This window comes from Phalacrocorax carbo, chromosome 4 (assembly GCF_963921805.1).
Source record: "Phalacrocorax carbo chromosome 4, bPhaCar2.1, whole genome shotgun sequence".
In the NCBI taxonomy this organism is placed as follows: Eukaryota; Metazoa; Chordata; class Aves; order Suliformes; family Phalacrocoracidae; genus Phalacrocorax; species Phalacrocorax carbo.
Genome location: NC_087516.1, coordinates 55,250,416 through 55,263,028, shown reverse-complemented (window position 1 = coordinate 55,263,028; position 12,613 = coordinate 55,250,416). Strand labels below are relative to the sequence as shown.

General features: G+C 38.0%; 1 protein-coding gene across 1 annotated transcript in view; it reads right to left on the bottom strand.

Moving 5' to 3' along the window:
* Positions 1–759: 759 nt before the first annotated feature.
* METAP1 (methionyl aminopeptidase 1) overlaps positions 760–12,613 on the bottom strand; it is a 30,553-nt gene continuing 18,699 nt past the window's right edge. Inside the window, exons 7-11 of the mRNA XM_064449999.1 lie at positions 11,658–11,796; positions 8,192–8,323; positions 5,477–5,620; positions 3,058–3,123; positions 760–2,887 (exon numbers count right to left, since the gene is read on the bottom strand). Of these exons, the coding sequence (XP_064306069.1) occupies positions 2,727–2,887; positions 3,058–3,123; positions 5,477–5,620; positions 8,192–8,323; positions 11,658–11,796 (642 nt within the window). The 3' untranslated portion in view covers positions 760–2,726. The remainder of the gene's footprint in view (positions 2,888–3,057; positions 3,124–5,476; positions 5,621–8,191; positions 8,324–11,657; positions 11,797–12,613) is intronic.

The window sequence follows — 12,613 nt, the reverse complement described above, 5'->3', positions numbered from 1 at the left end:
ATGTACTCTGCTGCCTGTCACATACAAGACGCAGCTTGTCCTCCTCATGCTGTTACTTTTATTCAACATCAAATCTTTTAAATATTCAAGTCAATTTGCAGAAACAGCATGAAGAGTTTCCACACTCTCTTATATGATAGTAAAGGGAAAAATAAGATATTGTTTCAGAACTAATTGCAGGATTGTGGTTTTTGATAAAAGTGTAGCAGTTTTGAAAATTTTCATTAGAAAGTAGATTTAAGTTTTGTTCATTTTTTTTAAGTGGATAGCAACTTCTGTAAGAATCAAAAATAGATCATTTCCCAAATCTAGTCAACACAAGTCTAATATGTCATGTTCAAGCAAAGTTAGAACTTGATAGGAGAAAAAATAGCCTTTCACAATGTTTTTATTTAATAAGTTTTGTTCTCCAGGCTGATGTGCTACCTCATGGTGAAAAGTACAAGTGCAGATGCTGACTAAGCTTTCTGCTTGTTTAAAAATACTGTAGCAGTGACATCAGTATAAACAGTTTTCATTATGTGATTTCAATTTGTAGGCACAAATGCATAGATTCATAGATTACCTATACTAAAAACGTGCACTGTCAAATTTGGTTGTACTGGTGCAATGACAAAGAGGTATTCAGGTGGCTGGTGTGTGGGTTTAAGGGTGATTTTCAACTGGTTGCATCCGTCTACCAGTAAGGCTTACACTAGTGTAAGCAAACTGGGGTATAACTGAGAATGCTACGTCTGGTTTTGGATCACAAAAAAAAAGTTATTTCTGTTAAAAGCAGCTGCAACTTTTATTTTATAGACCAAAAATGAAGGCCTCCCCCCATCATACACACACATCTAGAAAAGGCAAGACCATTATAACCATTCAAGTGAATGATACGGTGGGCAAACCTCCAGGACAGTCATCTCCTCAATACATTACATCTCATTCAATACAGATAATTCCACTCAAGTACTACAGTCTGTTTTTTTAAAATCTATGCACACACGCACACACACACGCACACACACACTCTCTGTATGCATCATTTCAGGTCACTTTACCGCACAATTAAAAATAATAATAAAGGTAATGAAAACATTGCAATGATACTCTTACAGCAACAGAGGTCTGAGGCACTCAGGGCAGAAAAGATGTTTTCTGGCAAATTTGGTATTTGGTAGTACACGAGTCCAGTTCTATGAAGCACCACTAACCCCTTTCCCCCACCTAAATTCTGCAGTGCCAAGGGAGCCAAGGGTATGCAGTACCTCACAGGCTTGGGTCTAATGTGGCAACAAATTCACCAGGCACCTTGTAAAAGGTGTATTTTATGCCCATGATTGTAAGATTTAATGTCTGCATTGGTTTAACTATTTCTTGCATTACAGTGGTGTAAGACTAAGTCTGCAATGGGGTCTGAAAAATTTTTCATTACTTTTCAGAAAAAAAATAAATTCCCTCAGCAGAGACACCAAAGATGATGGAAAGGAAGTGGGCATGGGAAAAGAAAGGGTAGGGAGAAGAGAGGCTTAATCGATCCACACTCCTTAATATGACAGTTTCCAGCTCAGCCTGACGCATTAACAAAAAATAAAGGGGTATATATACTAACATTGCCCACTCTATGCCCAGTCTGAGGAAAAAAAGATCACCTTTCATAGCTGCCCCATTAAGACTTTCCAAAAGCATGAAACTCACTTAACTGAAAAGGGGGGTTGGAAAGGACCTGTTTAAAAATTACCAAAAGAAAAATCAATACAGCATTGAAGGTGTTTCATTTTCTCACACTCAGGCTTGTTTTGAGATATATATTCATTTCACTTTTAAGTCTTGCAAATCCAACCCCCCACAGCTACTGTGGATGTACCTTTAAAAAATGCCCCACGGTTAACACAGGCAGGGATCCCATGAATCATAGGATCTTTTTGGTTCCTGTTTCATTCCTTTACCTAGGCAAGTCTGATACCTCAGCTTCACCAAGCTTTTAGAGCAGGAGACTGCCTGCAAATACCGCTTCGCCGAGAAGCAGCTTATTCCAAGGAGCTGCATATAAGATAGAAATTATTAGTTTTCCCTGTAGGAAGCCCATGCTACTGAATCTCCAGCAAGAGAAACAAGTCCTGCCATTAACACAGTGTGTCACCTACAGTCACCACAGAGGCCATCAGCAGAGAGATGGGGACAGAATGAAAGGTAAGGGTAGCCTATTCTTGGCAACATGCATGTCTTTCTCCTTTCTGCCCCCTTCTCAACTGATAAGCAAGGCCCAGCCCATTAGAACAGTATCTGCAGAAGCAGGAGCAAGTCTTTGGAACTAGAAATGCTTAAAATCTCAGGTGCCGCTCACATACCAAGAGAGACAGGGCACATGAAAGTGGTGAAAAAAACCTGGATGCCAAAATATCAAGTCCCAGTGGGGAAAGGTTACCCACACTTTTCTAGCTAATATCATGGCAGCAACAGAAGCAATTGTGGGTCTAATTGGAAGGAAGGTGCTAAAGAGATAATTGAAGAAAAAAGAAAAATATAGCATGAGTGTTGTAGGTAGGAAGAAAGCAGGAAATTCTTTAAATTCTCTGCTTTTCCAGACATTGGGTCAGGTTCAAGATATTCCTCTTACCTACGGTCACGGAGGACAAAGTAAATAATGAAATCTCCCTATTCTGTACTCTTAAAAAAATGCATAGTACAGAGACAAAAAAAAAAGTATGTACTGTTCAGATCCACCGGCTCAGTCTAGACTATCACTGGGACATGAAATGGGGACGAATACTATCCAGCCTCCGGGTCAAGATCTCACAGCCTGTATCGGTGACCAGAAGTGTGTGTTCAAACTGGGCAGATCGCTTTCCATCTCTTGTTACTGCAGTCCAACCATCAGGCCATGTTTCATCTTGCCAACCACCTAAAAACAGAAATGATGACTTCTTGACTGTTTTTAAGTAACAGGTATTGGTTCCCCAAAAAGAAATTAAAAAAAAATATCAACTATATAGAATAGAACCAGCATCCTATTCCATCACTACTTAATAGTGAACAAGAGTAACTGTTTTACTTTATTGCTAAATCGCTCACCTTCACAGATCATTGGTTCAATTGTGAATACATGACCTGGCTTCATGACTCCAACTGCCTTGTTTTCTGCAATAAAATAAACACTCAAGTTAGAAAAAGTGATCCCATCTTAGTAAATGAATGAATCCTTGTCCTATAAGAATACAGCAGGAATACTGTAAAGTCAGAAAAGCCCTTCAGAGATGGCTTGTTCACTTGTCCATTTTTAATTCTACATTAAGATTTCCTTTAGATCTTTCCTTCTCTCCCTCCTCCAACACTGCAATATTTACTCAAAGAACTTAAAATCAATTGCTGTCTTTCTCTCTCCAACAACTGGCTTTCAACTCCAGTTCTATAAAAACACTGAACAAATGTAATACAGGAATGTCTGCAGACTTCTATGATGAAAAACATCATTTAAAAAAATCAATAAAAATAAGAAGCACTTAAGATATTCAGCGAAGGCTTGAAACTTCTTAATTTGTTTCCACTGAACCATTAGCTCCAATAAATTGTCAAAATATGACAGTGGTTAAGTAATCCTGTGATTCTATTCATGAAAGACACAGTGCCCCCCTCATTACTCTGGTAATGGGGTCATAGTAGTGTCAGGATGATAATGCTGTATTTCTTCAGCTAACATAAAAAGGCAGAGACTTTCAAGGCATCCAGAACAATAATACTGGAACTTTCTGGTGTTCTATACACCAAAAATGTTTATGTGGAGGCACAAGAACTGATGCACAGCATGTCTCTAAGAGTGTAGTTCAACTGAAGAAAGGCTTCAGCCCTTTTCCTCTGCCCTGTTTCACCTTGAACAGCAGTGCAGCCTGGATCTGACTCAGCCTACCATATGAGAGCTGGAACAAACTCCAGTATTGCACAGGAACCGATAGCTCCAAGCTACTTTGCTGCCGTAGACAATTTGCATCAATTTTACATACAGATTCCCCATTCCCCAGTCCACTCTGATTGTGTAAATTTTTTAAATCTTCTAAATCACCTAGACACTGAAAAATCTCAGATATCAAGCAAACACAACAGCAACCAGAACTTTTTTTTTTACTTAAAAGGTCTTCGCTTTATCTCCATCATCCACTGGTATTTCTTGCTCTCAGGACTTACATTTAAGTTTCTGGTCTTCTGCATCTGAACAAATTTTGTCCTTTATTCCCTGTAGTTTTCATGATTTTGTTAAATAATTTAAAGGCTTATAAAAAGAGCTTTTTGCTGCACAGTAAGCCAGAAATAAGCAGCAGCTTGCTCCCTCCTCAAGAGGCTTTAAGTCCCTCAGGTATTTCCACTTTGCTTTTGCTGTGAATCTGTATTTAAAAATACCAGGAAAAAACCCCAGCACCTTCCTATTTGGGAACAGACATTTTGGCTCTATTGAAAAAAAAAAAGTCCAAAGTTCCCAACAGCCAGGAAAGACAGAAATTTCCTTTTCCTCAGATTGCATTACAATTGGTACAAAATGCCCTCCATCTCCAAAGAATCCAGATTTTCTTCATTTTACATGACAAAAAGTAAATACCAGGAATTGATATCCTTCTACTCTGTGATTAATAGATTTTCTCTGTTCTCTGAAAAAAAAAAAATTGGGGAAATTACAATGTGAAGAGTCAGGGATCGCTTGATTATAATCTATAGCTATAACCTGTGTTAAAGCTCATTAGGAGATGGGAAGATGGAGGCGTCTGTCAGGTCTGAGGAAATAAAGGTCTTATCAGGGGACCTCTGCAGCTGAAGTGGGTGTGAGCTGTTCATCACTGCTTCATGGTATTTATTCTATCTTTAGTTGTCCACTGGCACTTTAGCCTCTATCCTCTGCCTCTGTGGATGCTGTTTCTTAGTCCTGCTGGCAAAAATTGTCACAGGGCCATTGCCATTTCCAAAAATTAAAGCTGAGAAGCTGCTGCAAGAAGAGTCGTTCGTCCTCTGCCACACACTACAAAGAAGTTTCAGGGAACACCCAATCACAACACTCAAAGTGAAACATAACAGGATCCAGATTCAGGCACAACACCCATCTGTACCATTCAAAAAGCCTTTTATTTACATCTGGAAGTAGCATTAACTTTTTGCTTAGACCTCCTAAGGATTAAAACGTTTGCCTGTTCATGTCAGACAAGGTTACCTAAGGGATCAGTGGGAATTCAGGCAAAAGCATTGAGCCCTTACCCAGTACAGATGAGAGCTTACACTAACCATTAGCGTAGGCACAGATTGTCTCAGTGTGTAACATTCACTTCAATGAGGTTCATAAAGCATACTATGGTCCACAGTTTGGAAAAAAATTTAGTAAGTGCAAAAATGCTAACTTGATGGCTGTCAGGCAACAGCTACTTTTTTAGACTAGAAGCAAGAAGTAAATTGGGTGCGTACATTGCAGACCACTTCTTGTCTACAGGACAACCCAAAGGGAATGTTTACTCACTGGCATAATGAGGCACATTAGGGGCCGTATGGAAAAGTTTATGGATTCCATGCCCACAGTAGCTCCGAACCACTGAAAATCCATTTGCTTGAGCGTGTTTCTGAATAATGTTTCCCAGTTCTCTGTACCGAACACCAGGTTTTACTGCAAAATTAAAGAGATACAGATGGAAGTTTATAGAGCTTTCTTTCAACATAACTAACCATCAAACACCATATAGGCTAATATCTCTGTACCACTCATGGCTTGTGTGGCCATCTGTTCTAGTACTCAACTTCCTAGGATCACTTAATCCACCAAGTATAATATAACTGAGTGCAATAACATGACGGAGGAAACAGGCTCATGCAGAAGAGAAAATGAATGAGAAAGGAGAAAACCCCTTTGTCACAAGAACACTACTCTCTTCCTTTTGTGGATATAAGTGCTCATATATTAACAGGATGCTGAAGTTTGAAATTAAGGACAACAAAAGACTTTCAAAGTACTTGGTAACTTCTCATACCCAGAGTTGCAGTGCTTCTTTCAATGAAGATATTAACTGTATTTTAATATACACTTATCTATTTGCTACCATGTAAAAAGTGCACACAAGTAAGAGTCAAAAATATTATACATGAAGGACCAAGAAGGGGAAAAAGAGACTAAACAGGTATCTCTACTCTTAGACAAGATTTTTTAGTGGCAACGCTACAGCAAATAAGAATGTTCATATGCGGGACTAACTTTTTTGAAAACCCTTTTAGGAAGCCTTAAAGAGTTTGAAACAGATGAAAATGGTGTGAAAAGTTCACTGTGAGCGCTTGGACAAGGGAGTAATAATACCACGAAAGCAACAATGCCTCACCCATCAGCTAATGAAGAGGCATACCAAAAGCAACCTTGAGCCACTAAAAACAAAAAAGAATGTAAATGATCATTCACGATCATTCACAACTCCCTGAATATATGCTGTTCCTTCAGGAGCCAGATGTTGGGGGGTTATGTGGAGCCATCTTAAGCAGAGTTCACACACAGAGCTAAAATGTCACATGAAGCAAGCCATTTAGTTCAATTCTCTGCTAATGTAAACAACTACAACTTAAATCAGTCAGCTGAATTTACAGAAAAAAACCCAAGAAATTTAGATTACTGGAATGTGCATCCTTTTCTCAAGATACAAAAAAAAAAAGCCATGGTGGGGAAGAGAGGAAGTGTTAATCTGTTGGTTTTAAGCTAAGTAATTGTGAAGTAGTACCATCTCCTTTGGGCCTGACAATACCAACCAAGCAACTCATCTCAATGCAGCAAGGAGCACCCTGCTTCTCTCATACAACTCTCCAAGTTGTAGAGAGTTCTGCTGGTCCAACACCAAGAAATTAAGATGATTTAAACAGGGAAGAGGTGACCCTTTTTAACAGCTTTTTATCAGCTGAGACACTTGCTGCCAGAATTCCTACTAGCAGGGAATGTCTAAAACCCATTAAAACCTGTTACAGATTCTAAAAAGTTGGCAAAGAAAAGTTACACTGAGAATTTAAATCTCATTATAATGAGCACAAAGGTGAATTTCTGTCATAGTTACACATCAAAGCCAGGATGTGAAAGATAAGAGACAACACATGTAACATTTGCTATAAAAATAAAGTACAGGAGCAAAGAGAAACATTCTGATTTAGCTCTGAAAAACAAAGCGGTCGTTTCAGAACAGTAATCCCACGTAAGAGTTAATCTACATTCTTCACAGCTCAACTCTGCAGTATTTTCTTGATCACACAACAGATATGTAAGACATTGTTCATATGTTTTTTTGTCTCTACAGCTTGGCTAGCTATCTCCAAATTATTAACCAAAGAAAGTTGATTATAATTTTTTTTTCCATTTACTTTTGATTAAACACAAGTTTAAAGCCTTCACATATGGCATCTTAAACTTCAGTCTTTAGAGGCCATCAAGTAAGTAAATTTTGTTGGGAATTTTAAGAAGCAGCAGGGTTTAAAAGATACAGACGATACAAGTATTTCCAGGGAGATTTTTGTTTTATCATCTCCATTTCTCCAAGAGAACTTAGTATATTCCTTTGTGAATCAAGTTGAACGTGACATTGTCTAGCCACCTTTCTATCTCATTGTATGTCTCAATGAAGCTGTCCTGAGTTATATCTAAGCAACATAATTGAAGTTCTGTGGGTACTGGAGGATATGGATCTGTCTCAGCTGACACACTCCCACAGCTGAAATTCAAGAGCTCATAATTAGCTTTATGAAATAATCATCAGGTTTGGCAGAGGTACAGAGATATGTTTAAGTGTTCAAACAGTGTTTTACCTTATTGGTTCACTGCACACCACCACACAAATTATAAAAGTAGGAAGCCATACTTTGGTTTTCCAAAATCCACTTTGTTTTTCACATTCTCTAAACTACTCAGATCAAGGGCATCTTATTGTCTAACAGTCCAAAAAGGCTGTTTCCATGTAAATATCATCATACGTGGATCAGCTCAGCTTCAATTACATTTTCCTTATCAACCCACATTTCAAATAAAAGTTGCAACCACCACCCACAGAACTGTGCCATTTGAAGAATCACTGTATTATACAATATACATCATCTGCTGGTGACACACACTAACGCTTCTGTGTTCTGCAACAGAAGTCACTTGTGATAGCAAATATGAGCACTCATGTTTGAGAGCCAAACCCATAATGCTTCAGGCCCTAGCCAGAGGGTTTACCTGCATCAATGGCTTGCATTAGGCACTCATAAGTTGTTTGGACAAGCCTCCTTGCACCCTCATCAACTTCTCCAACATAAAATGTCTCGTTCAGATCTCCATGGTAGCCATTACGATAGACGGTAATATCCACTGCAAAGAATACCAGACATACTGTAATATTAGCACTCTATTTCTCACTTCCTGTCTCTTGATTTGTGAAAGGACAGCAAACACATGCAAAAACATAGTATTGTAATCGTGAAGTTATAAGATTTCTTTGGAAGAATTCTAGATGTAAACTCTTCCAGCAGAATCAATTCTCTCTCTCATGCTTATCCTGTAGATTTTGTAGAATTAATTCATAAGATAGTGTTTTACTGGTCAATGGTTTGATTTAAAAAAGAAAAAAAGGAAGAGAAAAACCCAACACCAATGCAACACACACAGAAAACCGATTATAAGCTTGCTCTGTGTAAATATAAGAACAGGAAAGAGACGCTCTTTGCCCCACGGTGATTTACCTGGTTAAAATATTTTCTTAGAATCAGCTCAAGCACTAATAGGGGGAAATTAAATTTTAAAAAGGTATGTAATCATGTTTTAACTTCAGTAATTTCTATGCGTGTTTAGATTAACCTGTGCAAAGATTGTAATGTCAAAACCCATTGCTTCCAGCCAAAAAGGTGAAATTTCTTGAACATTAAATACACAGCAACTTTCCAATAGTATTCCTGACTAAGAAAATACACCAAATTCCTTAAAACTTTTTTCTTTCAAATAAAAGAATTTAAACATTCAGTATCAGGCAAAGAGAAGAATGAAAAGGGCATGCTTAAGCAACCAAGGTTTAGAAAAATATATGAGTTTAGAATTACGTTGCAGCAAAACCCTAACTTGTTTGCTTTACGTGTAAAGTTGTTTGTAAACTAAAACTGATATAAGTCATTCCTGAAAAATAGCAGCACAAGTAGTTTTAATGAGAAAAATTATTTTTTTTTTTAGTTTAACTCATTCAAAAAAAAATACGCTTTTTTGGGAGTAAGAACATCCATACAAGATACTTGTTGCAAATAGTCCTTTTACAAACATACAAACAGGCCTACCAGTTTAGACATAGCTGTCATCTATTCTAGTATCCTGTCTCTCAAAGCAGACGAGTCAAAAATTACAACCTCTCATTATATATAGTAAACACATGCAAAATATTCCAAATTTGCATATCAAGTTGACTTCCTGTCATAGAATAGATACTTTTGTATTTAACAGACTTTGTCAGTAGTCTGGTAAGTCTAACAGCTGCTAGAGTACCAAAACCGCTAGAAGAGTTATTGAACTGCTACTCATGAAGAAACACATGCACAGACCCCCTCACAGGTAAATAGCCATGAAGGAAACGGTACTGAGCATTAATACTTTAGGAATATGGTGTATGAGCTGCTTAGAGAGACCAGTACAACCTCGATAGGAAAACGCGGGAAAAACATTGGTGCCAACAGTGAATCTGTACTGCTGGTGAACATTTAAGAATGAAGCTAAAACTGCACAAAAACAATACTGCCTGTTGTGGATGCAGGCATGTGCAGGGTTACCCTATACTCACTGCTCAATTGCATAGGAGCACTAGAACATTTTACTAGATATATACACTGATCAATGTAACAACAGGACTGTATAGAAACCAGCACCCTGGTAACTTATCCAGTAAGTTTCTTGTGAACTGTACATCAGAGCTCCTTCGCACAGCACACAGAATACTTGCTGCAAAGAGGCTACCTCTTATAGGCCATGTGATTACAAGACTTTCTCTTGATGCTACCAGATTTGGCCAGAACATCTCACTTTGCAGAGAGATCAGCTTTGCTTAAAGATGTGCTCCCAGGAAACAGTATGATAAGAACATATTATGATGCCCTGCTCGGAGCAAGGGGTTGGACTAAGACATCACCTGCCAGTACCTTGTGGATGATGTTCTCCTGTGGTTCTAAAAACATGTTTTGGAACCTGACATGGCCACCTTTTGCTTCCAGCAGGCTAAAAGTTTTAAGTAAAGAGAAAGACAGGCACTTTATTGTTCACTGGGCACATTCCCTCCAAAGCACTTTTTCTACCTCCTCCTTTGTGCCCTGTTTTGTTCCTTTTCTAGAAGAGGCTTTTGAGCCACTACCTTATCAAAAGGAAGCCTACAAGACTTAGAAGCCTTTTGAGCCCATGGGGAACGCGTGTTCAGGCCACAAAACATGGACCACTTTGTAACAAGACCTACTCACCTACAAAAGAGTAAACTAGTTCTTCCTCATCAAAACAAAGCAGAAGGCTCAAAGCTTGGGCAAGCGCAGTCAGGGCAGGGATGTGAACAAAGGTATGACTAAATCCTCTTATAAAAGGTGGTTTTTAGTACTGAGGTACAGCCATGGCATGCAAATAGTGGCGAGGTAAGGCACCAGGTAGATGAAGCCACCCTAGTAAGCTTAACTGGGCTTCTTAGTTTGGACTCCAGCAATGCCAGAAAAGCTGGCAACAAGAGAGCTGTGCAAAGCCATCACCTTCAAAATTAAAAAAAGATAAAGGAGCTTTGGCCAAAAGGTTACATATAGGCACCAGCTCCGGGCTATCAGCCAGACCAAACCTGATGTACAAAGGGCCAGCAATTGTGAGGCTTGTTCTGTAAAGGCTGGTACCCACTGCATGGAGATGTAGACTTGGTAGCTGTTACTGCATGTTAATATATATCAAATATCTGATAATCTAAAAGGATTCCAACCTGCTTCTAGAGGTAGGCCAAACCTTAGGATATGCTGAGTGTTTATTTACGGATAAAAGAGAAAAAAACATAAAAGAGAAATGAACAACGGTGCAAACGTTTGTACAAAACATCATTAACTTTTTTTGAGAAAACAAAAACCGGTCAAGTAATTTATAAAAGTATCCTTCACCACCCAAGAAGGCATAAGTACCTTGAATACCATAAACAAAAAGCAGCTGGTACTGTTAGGCTGTGAGATGCTCAAAAAGAAGTGTCTGGTTTTAAATATGCAACTATACAATGTCTTACCATTAGGATCCTTTACATCATCATAATTGCCATGTCCATAGCAAAATCCTAAAGATCTAGAGCCATCTAATTAAGAATTCACACAGAACAAATCCAGTTGAACAATTCAATATACATTTTATTCACTATTTATAGAGTCTGGAACGACTGGAACCCAGCCCACAAGTGGAATACTGAGGCACTACACTACTGCATAGACCAGGGCAGAAGAATTATAAAGCTCTTAAGTGGACCAAATTTCAAAATTATTTTATTAAATAAACTCATTCATTTAAGTATGTAAAGAGCAGAGGTTAACTGGTAAATGAGAACAAAAAGCCGCTCTTAGGAAGCTATTCCAATCACGCTGCCTGCTAGTGAAACCTCACCTTACTGCGTGGTTTAACTTGACAGAAGGTAGAAGTGGTGAAGGTTAATTTTCATAGCACTTACCATTAACAATATCTCCTTCCTGCAATGGCCTCCTGTCAGGAATTCCATGGCAGATCACTTCATTCACTGATGTACAACACGACTTAGGGAAATTATAATAATTCAGAGGGGAAGGATAGCAATTCCTTGCAATACAAGCCTAATTTAGAAAATACAATTTTCACTTTACGTTAGTAAGTTTTGTACAAAGAAAAAACATACACACAACAGATTTACAATAAGAATGATAGGTTGAGAAGCAGTGACTCTTGAAAATAAGATTCTTCAAGCATTTTTTGGCATTACAGTATTTTGTTATGCTTTGCATTTCTTACCAGGAAGAAAGCAAAGCTTCTTCAATTTTGTTTCTACTCATTTTTGTGTTCAACTACCACTGCTGAAATATTCAGGTTTAAAACAACTTATGACAATATTTACTCAGTTAAAAAACCAGCTATTTTCACCGACTGTTTTTAAGCACTTGGTCTAAGATTAAGTATTTTTGCAAAACAAACAAGACAGACAAAACAACAGTTAACACCACTCTTTCACCCCTAGCTTTAAAATCTTAAGCTGCTTCCTCTGCACTCACTCTAATAACCTTTTTGGGATTTTTGCAAAACTGACGTACATTTTATATATACTTACATATACATACACATGCATGCTATGTGACATACTGAGCAATTCTGGAAAAATAATGATGTAACTTTTTGTATTTTAAAAAAATGCTACTGTTTTCAAATTGCAAAGTACCAATTACAGATATTGGTCTGTATCAACAATCTGCCATGCAAATGTTCCAAAGACTGCTGAGGAGGCATAACACCATTTTAACTACTAGTTGTTCATATTAGACATTATGCATAAGAAAATAATATAGTGCTTAATGAAGTTCAACAGAAACCTCTGGCCTAATCAAAAAAGAGTACGTTCCTTACAATCTTGGGTCAGCAGATGCAAATACAGATAAAAAG